This window comes from Scophthalmus maximus, chromosome 18, assembly GCF_022379125.1.
Source record: "Scophthalmus maximus strain ysfricsl-2021 chromosome 18, ASM2237912v1, whole genome shotgun sequence".
NCBI lineage: Eukaryota > Metazoa > Chordata > Actinopteri > Pleuronectiformes > Scophthalmidae > Scophthalmus > Scophthalmus maximus.
In genome coordinates, this window is record NC_061532.1 from 10,727,179 (window position 1) to 10,739,435 (window position 12,257).

Here is a 12,257-nt window from a genome sequence, read left to right on the forward strand (position 1 = left end):
TTTTACTGACTAACAGTCAGCGTATTACAGTCCTGGCAATATAATAATTATCATAACATTTCTGATTGATGAGCCGTTGAAGTGAATAATTAGTAAATCAAACAGCACTAGTCACAGGTCAGAGCATATGGACATTTAATGAGTGGATTAGTGCTGTCACTAATTGGACTACAGTTATGAAAACCATAGCACACAATATCACTGTGAGGTGTATTTGAAGTGCACAACCACTGTGGTTCAAGTGTATCACAAATGTCAAACACACATTGATTGACATATGTTGAACTGAGAGAAGCCTCTTTTAGGGCAAATTTGCATCATAGTGTTAAAAACCTTGTCAAATCTAACAGATGTTCATGAGTTATAGTGTGGAACCCCCGTTTGATACGGTCTTCGTGGTTACCATGTGCTAATTTAGCTAATTTGGGATCTGTTCAGTCTCCTCAGAGCGACGCTGTGCTGTATTTGTCTTCACAATTACATCAAGGCGCCTCGGCCTGGATCCAATCACGTCTCTGTATCTGTTGCCAAGAGAAACCAAGGCCTTGTTTGAGCACACTGGCTTTTGATGTAACCTATTATCCCCATTTATGGATTCATCTCCCTCCTGGCTTCAAAGAAAGTGCGCCCGCAGTCCAGTGGAAAAAAGACAAATTAACTCAAGCCAAACACAATTAGAGCCAGGTCCACGTGTTTCTGAGGTGTGTGTGTGTGTGTGTGGGACCGACTGCTGAGAGAAGATGTTTTACACATCCTGATGTCATACAGCCAGAGCATGAAGGTCAACACAAACTTTTCTTCATCATTTTTGTTTAGTGCATAATGGTTTCTTGAGGTGTTTAAATGTGGAATGGTTGTGTATCACCTTCTAACACATGCTGTTGTTTCTGATCCAGCAGTGTGACTTGAAAGTCTGAACTCTCCAAGCCCAGTGTGAACATTGAAACGGTTCCACTGATTTGATGTTTTAATACTGTAGACATTTCTGGTATGGATTTAACAATAATATACACGACTCAACAACATTATGATGCATATGACACAGAAATTAGAAACTGGAATTCTACTGCATTCTACGGTGGGAATCTAATTAAGTGATAATTTATACATTAGTGTTTCAATCATGTGTTCAGCAGTTGAATTACTGCCACTTCCTGTCGGGACATATGCATAGACATATTATCTATTCACTCAACCATGATTCATTCTTCTTACCGGGGCTGATTGTTTTCTCGGAGGTGAAGCCAGCCTCAGAGTTCTCCGAGGGGATGCTCTGGATGGACGACAGGGGGATATCAGTGTCCGTGCTGGTCAGCCACGTGGACTCGGTCTCTTTGGTCCAGCTCTCCAGGTAGCGAGGCTCCAGAGCGTCAGTCCTGCTGCCGCCGCAGCCCATGGCTTTGCCTTGGGGCTCCGTCACGTCCCAGCTGGACTTTTCTTCAGAAGAGAAAAGGGGAAAACAGATTTATATTTAACCACAGGAAACTGAGAAACTGTCAGAGTGAAGTGGATGTGTACATAGCCAGTTTCTTTGTCTTTAAAGAAAGAGAATACTTATATATGCACACAGAGACAAGTCTTCAAAGGACATACAAAGCTAAATGAAAATAAAAAGAATTGAGAAAAAACACTGAGAGCTGTCTTTTACAAGCATAAAGAAAAAGCAAAGGGATAAAAACAATAAGCAAACAAAAAGTAAAAATAAAACATTAAACAAAAAGAGTCATTAACATTATCATAATAAGAGTCGAATCAATTGTATTAATATTGTGCCGAAACATAACAGGCGTTATCTGAGGGCACTTTCCATACAGAGCAGGTCTAGACTGCTCTTTATCTACAGACACACCACGTTCCCCCCTCGAGCGAGCACCTGGCGACAGTGGTGAGAGGAAACGTGTTGTTTTAACAGGAAGGCGTCTTGAGCAGACAAGTCTTGGGGCGACATACCACAATGCAGAGTCACACTTAAAGGGGCAGTTTTTAATCCAATACACTAATGGTCAAATTGATGGCGTGAGTCAGCGCTGACTCACGTTTACATGTCTTCGTGAGTATTTGAAGGTGGCATCTTGTGACTGTCAGTCACGTCGAGGAGACCACATCACACGGGAGCCCTGATCATCGAAACATGCGGTCACCTGTAGGAAGGGGAGAGAGAGAGAGAGAGAGAGAGAGAGACAGTGGAGGTGAAGAAAACACATCCTTTTGTGCGTTACATCACTTCATTTCCACAATAATTAAAGCTTTGTTCAGCTTTGCCCTGTACAAAAGACACCAGATGGATTACTCTCCACTATTTTTCATCTATTTATCTATCTGTCTGTCAATATATCTATCTATCTATCTATCTATCTATCTATCTATCTATCTGTCGATCTATCTATCTATCTATCTATCTGTCGATCTATCTATCTATCTATCTGTCCATCTATCTGTCCATCTATCTATCTGTCCGTCTATCTATCTATCTATCTGTCCATCTATCTGTCCATCTATCTGTCTCTCCGTCTATTTATCTATCTATCTGTCGATCTATCTATCTATCTGTCCATCTATCTATCTGTCCGTCTATCTATCTATCTTTCTGTCAATGTATCTATCTATCTATCTATCTGTCTATCTGTCGATGTATCTATCTGACACATACAATATGATACCACTGGGAATCCATGCACCTTATAAAATCACCATGGCACAAGGAGCACATCTATTACCTGGCCACGAGTAAAACCACTGCTCAGTGATTATTGAACCTGTATGATTAAATCTGGATTTCCTGATGAGGTCTGACAAATTGCGGACGCACTGACTGACGGTGACTACGCTGTTCAGTCGCAGTCAGCCCGGGCCTCGTATCGACCACACACACACACACACACACACACACACACGCAGCGTGGAATAAAGACAACAAGACGAACGAGTCGAGGATGTTGGCGCTGACACAAGGCGCCAGGCGACGCCGAACACTGCGGCTAAAAATTGCGCAAGGAGCCGCGCAGTCAAAGAAGAAGAGCACGAAGGCTTACTGATGATGATGATGAGGATGAGGATGAGGATGGTGGTGGTGGAGCCTGGCCGTTGTTCGTCTGTCCCCGGTGCTCCTCCCGCGTCTGCTGCCAGACGAGACCTGCAACATTATCAGTCAATACTGACTCCGGTCCGGTCCGGTCGGTCCGTGGCTGTGCGCACACACGGCGCAGCGCGGCGCGGCGCAGCGCGGCGCAGCGCGGCGCAGCCACACACACACACACACACACAGAGAGGAGGGATGCTCTGTTAAAGAGACGCTGGTCATGGACACCGGGAGCTTTCTGCTTTTCTTTTAAATACAAAACCGTTATTGCAGATGAGAGAGTACATAGCCTACAGACACAAGGAACACATAACCATAACATGGCCAGGGGTAGCCCAGATAGAAGAAAGAATATTCAAAGAGGTCCATATGTTGAAGGTTTTCAAAGCCCTTTTTGTTACTGGACTTAGAAATGAAATCATTATAATGTTTGACCTCATGGAGGGAAAAACTGCAAAGTTAGTTTGTTTTTTTTCACTCCTGAATTTACAATTATGAACATGACATTTTCTAATACTAATGAAGTATTTGACTTTTGAAAAAACTGAATACCAAATTAAAGCAGGAAACTGCATTTTCACTCATTGTTTTAATAAGATGCCTAATACCTAAAGTATTTATGTCAAAATAAAAAAACCAACCCATTTAGGATACACAATTAAATACTTCCATTCCATTTTTTGGTGTTTTAAAGACTGAACAACAAATACAATAAAAAAAAAACTTGAATTAGCCTGCAGTGTGGAAGGCATCCCCCTGAATGTTATTACATAATGAGATGTTCAGGACTCTGCCCACAAGGGGACAGTCACAGCCCACCCCTGTCCTCCAGGAACATTAACGTGGGGTTAAATATTTAAAGAGACGATAGTTGTTTGTATGAATCCCTGTTTGATGGTCCTGGTCAATATTGTGACGAACATCTCCACATGAGTTCTCACATACTATACACTGCTTTTCATGAGGTCCAAGAGTTGACCTGATGCACAAGAAAAAAAATTTGAATTGGGAAGTCGTCCTGATGCTTGGATCATTATCTGTGTGAACTCTACCCACGACTCTTTCTTCGCTAATGGGAGACTGTAATGGAGAGAAAGACGATGACAAAGGTGAGGACTGAACCTTTATTTGTATACATGAGCTGAAAAGCCCACAGTTAAAAACAAAGAGGCTTCATCTGCTTCACTGAGGGGGATTACAACCCCCCCACACACACCCGAAAAATGACACCGCCAATTGCCCTTTAAAAAGTCAAGCATTATTTTTGCACAGATCTGGCAGCGGCTGAGCTGAATCAAATCCATGTGACTTCCTGCGCTCAGCCCTCGCCTCCTTCGCCCATCACCCAGCTAATGAATCTCGTATTCTGTGGACAGTCAGGTCAATATGAGGCTGGGCAGCTTTGATTTGTATGTCCTGCCCCACTGTCCTATTGGACTGCTGGTCAATAGGCCTGTCTTCCCATTACCCCGGCGATTAATGTGGCGCGTTGCCAAACACTGCGCCGTCATGGACAAACTCTCAGCGGTACCGGCTGCAAATAAGGATTCGTGCTGCCGCTGAAATGTAATGAAAATATACTTTATATCAAGGTTTACTGCATCTAACAGCCTCTGTCTTTTGAGGCGAATCCAAGTCAGATTCAAAGTTGTATACGTCTCTGAGTGCGGGCCATTCACTGATACAGCATTTAAACATTTTACATTCAAAGTTGTATTAGATGTGCTTTTACCTAGGTGACGGAAAGCTGAAGCACATATCAAGTTAGAGGCCTAAGATTCAAAGATGCATAAATAATGCATGAAGTTATTAAAATGTTTGCACTGTCTGTGTGTGTTTGTGTGTTAAAAAAAAGGTCTATGCTCCAGTTGGCCTCAACATTCATCCCCCAGCTGCTTCATATTTAACAGCTGTTCAAGGTTGATAGTGGATGATATACACTCTCCACTGATTTGCAAAGTTTTGCGGGAGTGAAAATAACTTTTTTAAGCTAATTCTGACAGGAGGGGGAGTGAACCAGCCAGCAAAGCAGCCAAATCCAAACCTTCACTGGGATTTCCGTGAGACAGCCTGTGAGTTGCGGCCCTGGAAAACTAATTAGGACGATTCGGGCTCAGAATGTGGAATAGTCGCTGCAAAGGTTCAGTGGTTTTCCTATCTCTCAAATAGTGAGATGACTGCAGTTAAAACAAAGTAGTTTAAAGCTTATTGCCTCTGATGAAACTCAACATGAAGGATGACTTCAATTAAATTTGTCCTAAAATTTGAGCTGGCATTTTTTCAATTATTATTAAAAAAATAATTCTTATCATTCGAATGACAGCACAAAATATAACTCACTGAAGAAAAATGAATATTTTAAGACAGCCTTGCACCTCAGAAAACCTCTGAAGCACTCTGTTAATGATACTGAGATATTATCAGGTCCACACGTCCAGATTTCATCAGCAAATTGTTGATATCCGAGCTGCCTATGAGCAGCTTATCCAGATTGAGCTTTGCCTGGAGGTTGTGGTTCAGTGGCATCAATCACATATCTGGGCCTTTTTTCTGGCAGCGACTTGCCTCCGCTCCTCGAGCGGGCAGCAGAAATCCCCCCCTCATGTGGACCTGTGCCAGGGATCTCTCCAGAGGGTGTGTTCTTTCAATCCATCATGGCCAGAGCTAACATGACATCTTTTGTATTAGTGCAAAGAGGGAAGACACAACTACTGTCCAAAGTAAGCAAAAGGGCTACAATAAGGTGAAAGTGGTAACGAGATGGGCATGGGTTTATTGCTCTTGACGGAGAACAAGATGATATGTTGAGAAACACGCAGTGAACGTGAAGATTTTGAGTTTTTTTACTCTAATGTTTGTCGTTTTTGCAGACGGTCAACTTAGAAACCCACTTTAAAGGTACAATTGATAGAAATTATAAGCAAATCTCCTTGTAACAACAGTATATTTATCTTTAAAAAGTGGGATGACTCATCTCTAATGGAAGTTGGAACAAGTACAAGAAACTGCATAGCACAGCATCGTTAAGTGTATATACATCTTCCTTCCTGTTGAACATTTTTTATTAATATATTTCATCAGATCTTGATGAAACATTCATTTAATTACATAAGGAGGCTGCAAAAAAAGTAATGTCTGACTGATTAATATTACCGCCATAACAAAGTCAGTCTCCATGACTGATTGGTGTAATTTCCCTTAGTGTCATTCATTATCAGTGGAGGCGCTAAAATCGATCTTTAGACACTCCTCTGGCCTCAATTGATATTTCCACCCTTAAAATTCTGGTGGAGGCTGACCTATAAATGCAGTCCTGGCACTTTATATGCTTCGTTCGTTTTTATCCTGCTAAACACACAACTCTAATCCTTTCAAAGCCAAAGAAAATTCCAGAAAGGGCACCGGTGGGGGCTCATGAGGCGAGAGAGCAGACAATTAGAATTCATGGAATTTCTTGGGGACAGACTCTTCGTTTTTAGGGAAATGATCTTGGGGAAACTCCTGAGGGAACTCACATAAACATTAAACTATGAGCTAGTACAAAGAGTCGTGCTGGGTGTAGGAGATGTTGGGCTGGAGTTGAAGCCAAAATTTGTGCTTGGACATGTGTGACTTCGAAAGCCTGACCTTGGCATCACATAAGAGCAATATATGTTCTATATAGAGCTTTTAATGGTGTAAACTTTCATGATTTACTTTTTCTTCAACAGCTCATCTGCTACTTCTAAAGGGAGACATTGTGGGAGGAGCAATAGTTGTCAATACCGACCCAGGAAGTGAAAAGGAGATCGAAAGGTCTGATTAACATCCTGAAAAGTTATGAGGACATGGAGCTGGATGACTTGGTTCCATCTGAAGTGGTTTTCCTAACAGACTTGCCAAAGATGAGCCAATGACATTGGACAAGAGGCATGGTGGGCTACACCCTGGACAGGTCTAACTCCACACAGAAAGACCATTGTTGGTTGGTCCATCCAAACCTGGATTCCAGTCAAGAACCTTAATGCTGCAAGGCGATAGTGCTAACCACCACACCACACACTCATCTGAATATTGCAAAGACTGCGGAGAAGGCTCCAAAAGGACAATCAACTGGCTCATTATATGAACGAGGTAACCAAGCACAATTTCACATGAACATCCACGAATGTGCCAATGAGCAATGTCGACCTGCCGCTGTTGCACATTTCCCAGTTCAAATGCCAATACAGTAAATAATATCCATTTCCAAATTACCTGGCCAGTTGCTGACATTTCTCTGGATTGAGATCTTATAAATGCTCTGCCATTTTGCGGAATGAAGGCAGCAACGTGAATTTCACCTTTATCCATAAGCACTTAAACTGAACACTCCATCACAACATGTTATTTTGCCAAATGGGCAAGTGGCTCTGGCCTCATTTACCTGAACCACCGCAGTAGTGGGAAAAAAAAAGTGCAGTTGGTTTTCATATTTGCTGCTTTTAACTGAGGGAAAACATGGAATTGGTATTCTTGAGTGAGTTTCTGAGGCTTCGATGCACAAACACGTTTTGAAATCATCCTTAGAGATACTACATGTAACATGAAGGGGAAGTTCATATGGACCAAGCCCAGCCTCTGAAAGGATTTACTCTGAGTGGCAAGAGGGTGAATCAGGATGCAGAATTAGTGCTGTGCTAAAGGCGGCTCAGCATGAAATCTCAGAATAAGTCACAGAACCACCTGAATTAAAGGACCCTTCCCTTGAGAAGATGTAATGAGCTCAACAAATACCATGGCAATCACCCTGTTATATTATGCAATATCTGTCTAAAGGGCCACAGGAACACCAAAATCAATAGGTATGATCTTGCATTGAGCTTTATATGCTCAAAGCTAATAATTCAAATGGCATTGAAACTTGGGTAATGGCTAAATGAGAAACAAGTTCTTTGAGGAACAGGACGTTGCTCAGTAAATGTCGCGCTTATCCTTATTTTCTGTTTGAGAGTGGCAGAAAAAGAAAAAGGGTCAACAGGTCAACATAATCAGTCTTCTGCTATAGATTTAAGCTTGTTGACTATTTGTCCTGCAGTGCAGCTGCAGAGAAGCTGCTCAGGTGTCTCAGTCAGCTTCACTCCAAATGCTGGTGACATGACAACTTGGTTTTAATTGCTTTGATTCAAGACATTCAACAGAAGTGGCAAGCCACCACTGTCCACGGCCCTTTTAAGTCCAGCAGTTAAATAAATGCACAGGCATGAATGAGTAGGTGAAGGTCCCAACAGCTTGTCCATGATTATCATTAACTGTGATGGACAGTGAAGAAGAAACAACTACCTCTACCTTCATCAGCTTCCTAAAAATGGATTCCCATGCACCCTATATAATCGTTTATTTTCTATGGATTAAAGGTCAGTTTGACTTTGTGGGGTTTATCTAATATGTCATCTTTTTTGGTCAGATGGATGTCCACCATCAACTGCACCCAGGGGTGTAGCACCAAATTCTGGGCCCTGTACATAAGCAGTCTCTGTGGGCCCCTTTTGTAAGGGGTGAAAGGACCCTCAGAGAACCTCCGCTATTTTTTGAAATACATTGTTCAGTCTCTCAACCAATGTATTCAGCCAATTTTTTATTTATGTTATGACAGTAATTATTTAAAAAAAACCTACGACACTATTACAAACAAAAATTGTTTTAATTCCAGGCTTTCCTGCACCCAATAAATTAACTCACAGCCTGTCTGTTGTACTTCTCATTGGAAAAAACCAAAATAAAACCGCTTTCCGTGGTGAATGTAGGTGAAGTGTGAAACAAATACTGATCAACACACAAATTGTGTTGACTAAATGAGTTTTATTCAATTTTCTCAGCCTGTTAAGTTGCAGTTAGTGACATTTTGGACAATATAATTACAACCATAGGTTGAAAAGAGCCCAGCCGAGTAAACCGCCACAAGAATCTAATGAGCCAGTGAGATCATTTGGGTAATGAGTTGCTCTGTACGCTGAGAAATGATCATGTTCTCTCTGGGGAGCAGTGGGACACTTACAAAGCCAATAAGGTCAATCAAAGAGCTAATTTAGATCCGATTAGATTTTGCTACTTTTACCACAATGACATAACATGAGCAGTGGTTCAATGGACAGCATGAGTGAGTTTTAATTTTAATTTTATCTGTTTAAAAATGCGCATTAGAGATATAATCACTCAAAATATTACCCGTTAATATCTTTTTCCCATGAATATGCTTTTTTCCCCCAGTGATTTACATTACGTAGGTTAACAAGGATAATTAATAAAAAAAGCATTTGTTTGGTGAATAGAACTACAACACAAATCCCAAGTATTTCATGGAGGTTATATTATATATATTAGGTTATATTTCTGACATGGTATACATAAAACAATATATTTCCATGACGCTATTCAGAAACACCAATAGGACCATGCTAAACGAGATTCCATCCAGCGACAAGCTTTTCACTATAGTCCGTCTAATTAAACTACAAGTGGTGTTGCTAGGTTACCGTGATGATTTGTTGCTGAGCCAGAAGATCATTCAGCAATACGTGTGTGTGTGTGTGTGTGTGTGTGTGTGTGAAGTCATCTTAGGTTATCTTTGTTTATTTTAATCCCTGTACTGGTAACACTCTCATTCTCATTTTCTGTCATAAATAGTTTTTATCAGTGAGTCTTTATGAGATCAGTCCTGAAACTCCCTCCTGTCAACCAACAGCTCGCTGTCTCATACAGAATCAATACACACTAAAATTAATCCAGGTTGCAGTGTGAAGAACAATAAAAAGGACCAGGCGCTGCAGCAGATGGGATTGTTTCATACACTGTTGACTCACTGTAATGGAAATGAGGAACATCCACAGCATAGCCTGATGAATGCTTCTCACAATTCAAACGGAGAGGACAGGTACAATCTACAAAAAGAAATGCATTCACTGAAAATAAAGCCAAATCATTATTACCATCTGTTATGGTTCAGGTGTTTCCTTTTATTATACTATAATAAAACAACTAATAAAAATAACAAACTCATTTTCAGCTTTTCGGCAACTTAAATCGGGCTCATGGTGCACAAAGGGGAGAAAATCTTCTTCAATCATTTTATGGAACAAAAAGGAAGCTAGGTCATACTTTTAACATTTAACACATAAAAGAAAAAGTAAGAAAAGTGATGTAATGTTTGAAGGAGCGAGGCGTAGACACATTTGTCAGGACCGTACGAGTCTGAGCTGATGTCCCCTCGAATCATTAATGTGTCAGAAATGATTTAAAGAGCAGGCAGATGAATGACTCTGCAGTTCTTATGTCTCTGACTGTATGGTATATCACCACTGCTGACGTGAACTGTAAAGGCATTCAAAAATGACGCTTCTCTGTGTGTTGCTTGGCGCAGGTAAAGTGTGCGTTTTTGATAAAATGGGACATTGCCTGCTATTTTTTTTGTACACAGATTTTGAGTTCTTCAATCCCATAAATTAATCAAATCAAATCAAACCAAATTTATCATAAAGCACATTCAAAAAACAACAACAGTGGACAAAAGGGGGTACAATAAAAATACCCCCGAACCCCAGAACAAACTAAATAAAACAAAGATCTACAAATAAAAGTAAATGTGTGTATTAGTATGTGCATCACTTCCTCTAAGGACTGCATCTTGTGTGAAATTGACTCACGAGGCGAAAGCAACACGCACAAGGACATATTTTGAATTTTAAAGCACCCGTGTTTGATTTAAAAGGCTTTCCACTATATTAATTTGCAAATTACACTCTCCTTCAGCACACTCTTGTGTGGAGGCATGAAAATACAAAGAAATTAAGAGGGATTCTTGCATATTCTGGGCACCACTTTTCTCAAATTTAAAACTAGTTCTGATGCCAGGCCCCTGATTGAGTCGACTCTCTCCATGGCTGTTCACACTCAACATTAATGTCATGTGGCATAAGTGTTAACCTTCGGCAGCTTTTGCCGTGTTATTGAGTGAATTAGTCAGTCATTTTGGCAGCCGCTAGTGCTGATTCATGTCTCTCCCTACAGAGCAGGTTGCACTTGCCTACAGCATTAAGTTTCACACACCGATGTCAGCCACCGCTGCCGTGAGTTTTAATTTTAATGATGATCCTAATTGCAGGTGATGATAATAGTTGAACTGAATCACCTGAGAGCACCACATGAATATAAAATATAGTATGCTAATATTTGCTAATTAGCACTAAACACAAAGTTCAGCTGAGGCTCATGGGAATGTCATATGTTTTGCAGGTATTTAGTCATTACAAGGATACTTGGACAATTTTAAATTATGACCTGATGATGGCATTAGATGAAATAGTCAACATATCAAAAAAGTTCATAAAAAGTATCCTGAGGTCAATCAATCCAAAACTTGTAGACACATTTCACTTAAAACCACAAACATCATAGTGGTGCAACAGGACAAGTCTGGGGATCACCAAAGTCATTAGGATTAATCACCTGGGCACAACGGATATCTGCACCAGATTTCTTCGCAATCTATTGAAATATGTCCCTCTGGACCAAAGCAGTGTATTGACCTACATGCTAAAGCGGAAAATAAATCTATATAAAAACTGCATAACTATGTGCTCGGATCAAAATCTGTATCCGTGATCTTCATTGTCTATAGCCAGCCAGCTAGTTGAAAGTCATTTCTTCCCAACAAATTAATGATAGGTAAATATTTGCCTCCTCTAAGAGATGTTTCTTGGGAACAGCAGACACAATAGGATTACTCACAAAAAATAATATTGACACGGATTTACATGAAAATAACCATCTTCTAAAACAAGATTTTGAGTCCGAGACTCAACAGCAGGAAATGTTCTCGTTGTGAATGTCACCGGACAATCACAAATTTTTACTACACTTAAGGCATTACAATGAGGGAACACTGCGAGGACACGTTGAGTTCAATGACAATGGTAATTTGAGGAGGCCACATTGAGCAGGCAACGTAGAATCTAGGCAAGATACTAGAGTCAGTATTTTACTCAGAGTCAGTAAAGCTGATGTTGAATATGGCCCATCAGTCTGTTACCCTGTGTTCCACTATACCTTGCAACTCCGAGCTCGGAAGTCGGGGTGGGGATTTTTTCCATCCGTCGACTCGGACGTGCCAGTTGCAACTTCGTACACAGAGGTCGGCAATTCCAAATTCGGAGATTATAAT

General features: G+C 40.8%; 1 protein-coding gene across 2 annotated transcripts in view; it reads right to left on the bottom strand.

Moving 5' to 3' along the window:
- baalcb (BAALC binder of MAP3K1 and KLF4 b) overlaps positions 1 to 12,257 on the bottom strand; it is a 59,872-nt gene that overhangs the window by 1,569 nt on the left and 46,046 nt on the right. The window contains exons 2-4 of one of the 2 annotated variants that reach the window (XM_035617177.2): positions 3,033 to 3,133; positions 2,037 to 2,141; positions 1,216 to 1,432 (exon numbers count right to left, since the gene is read on the bottom strand). In XM_035617177.2, the coding sequence (XP_035473070.1) occupies positions 1,216 to 1,396 (181 nt within the window). In that variant the 5' untranslated portion in view covers positions 1,397 to 1,432; positions 2,037 to 2,141; positions 3,033 to 3,133. Of the gene's footprint in view, positions 1 to 1,215; positions 1,438 to 2,036; positions 2,142 to 3,032; positions 3,134 to 12,257 lie in introns of both variants that reach the window. The other variant, XM_035617175.2, reaches the window with a different exon arrangement.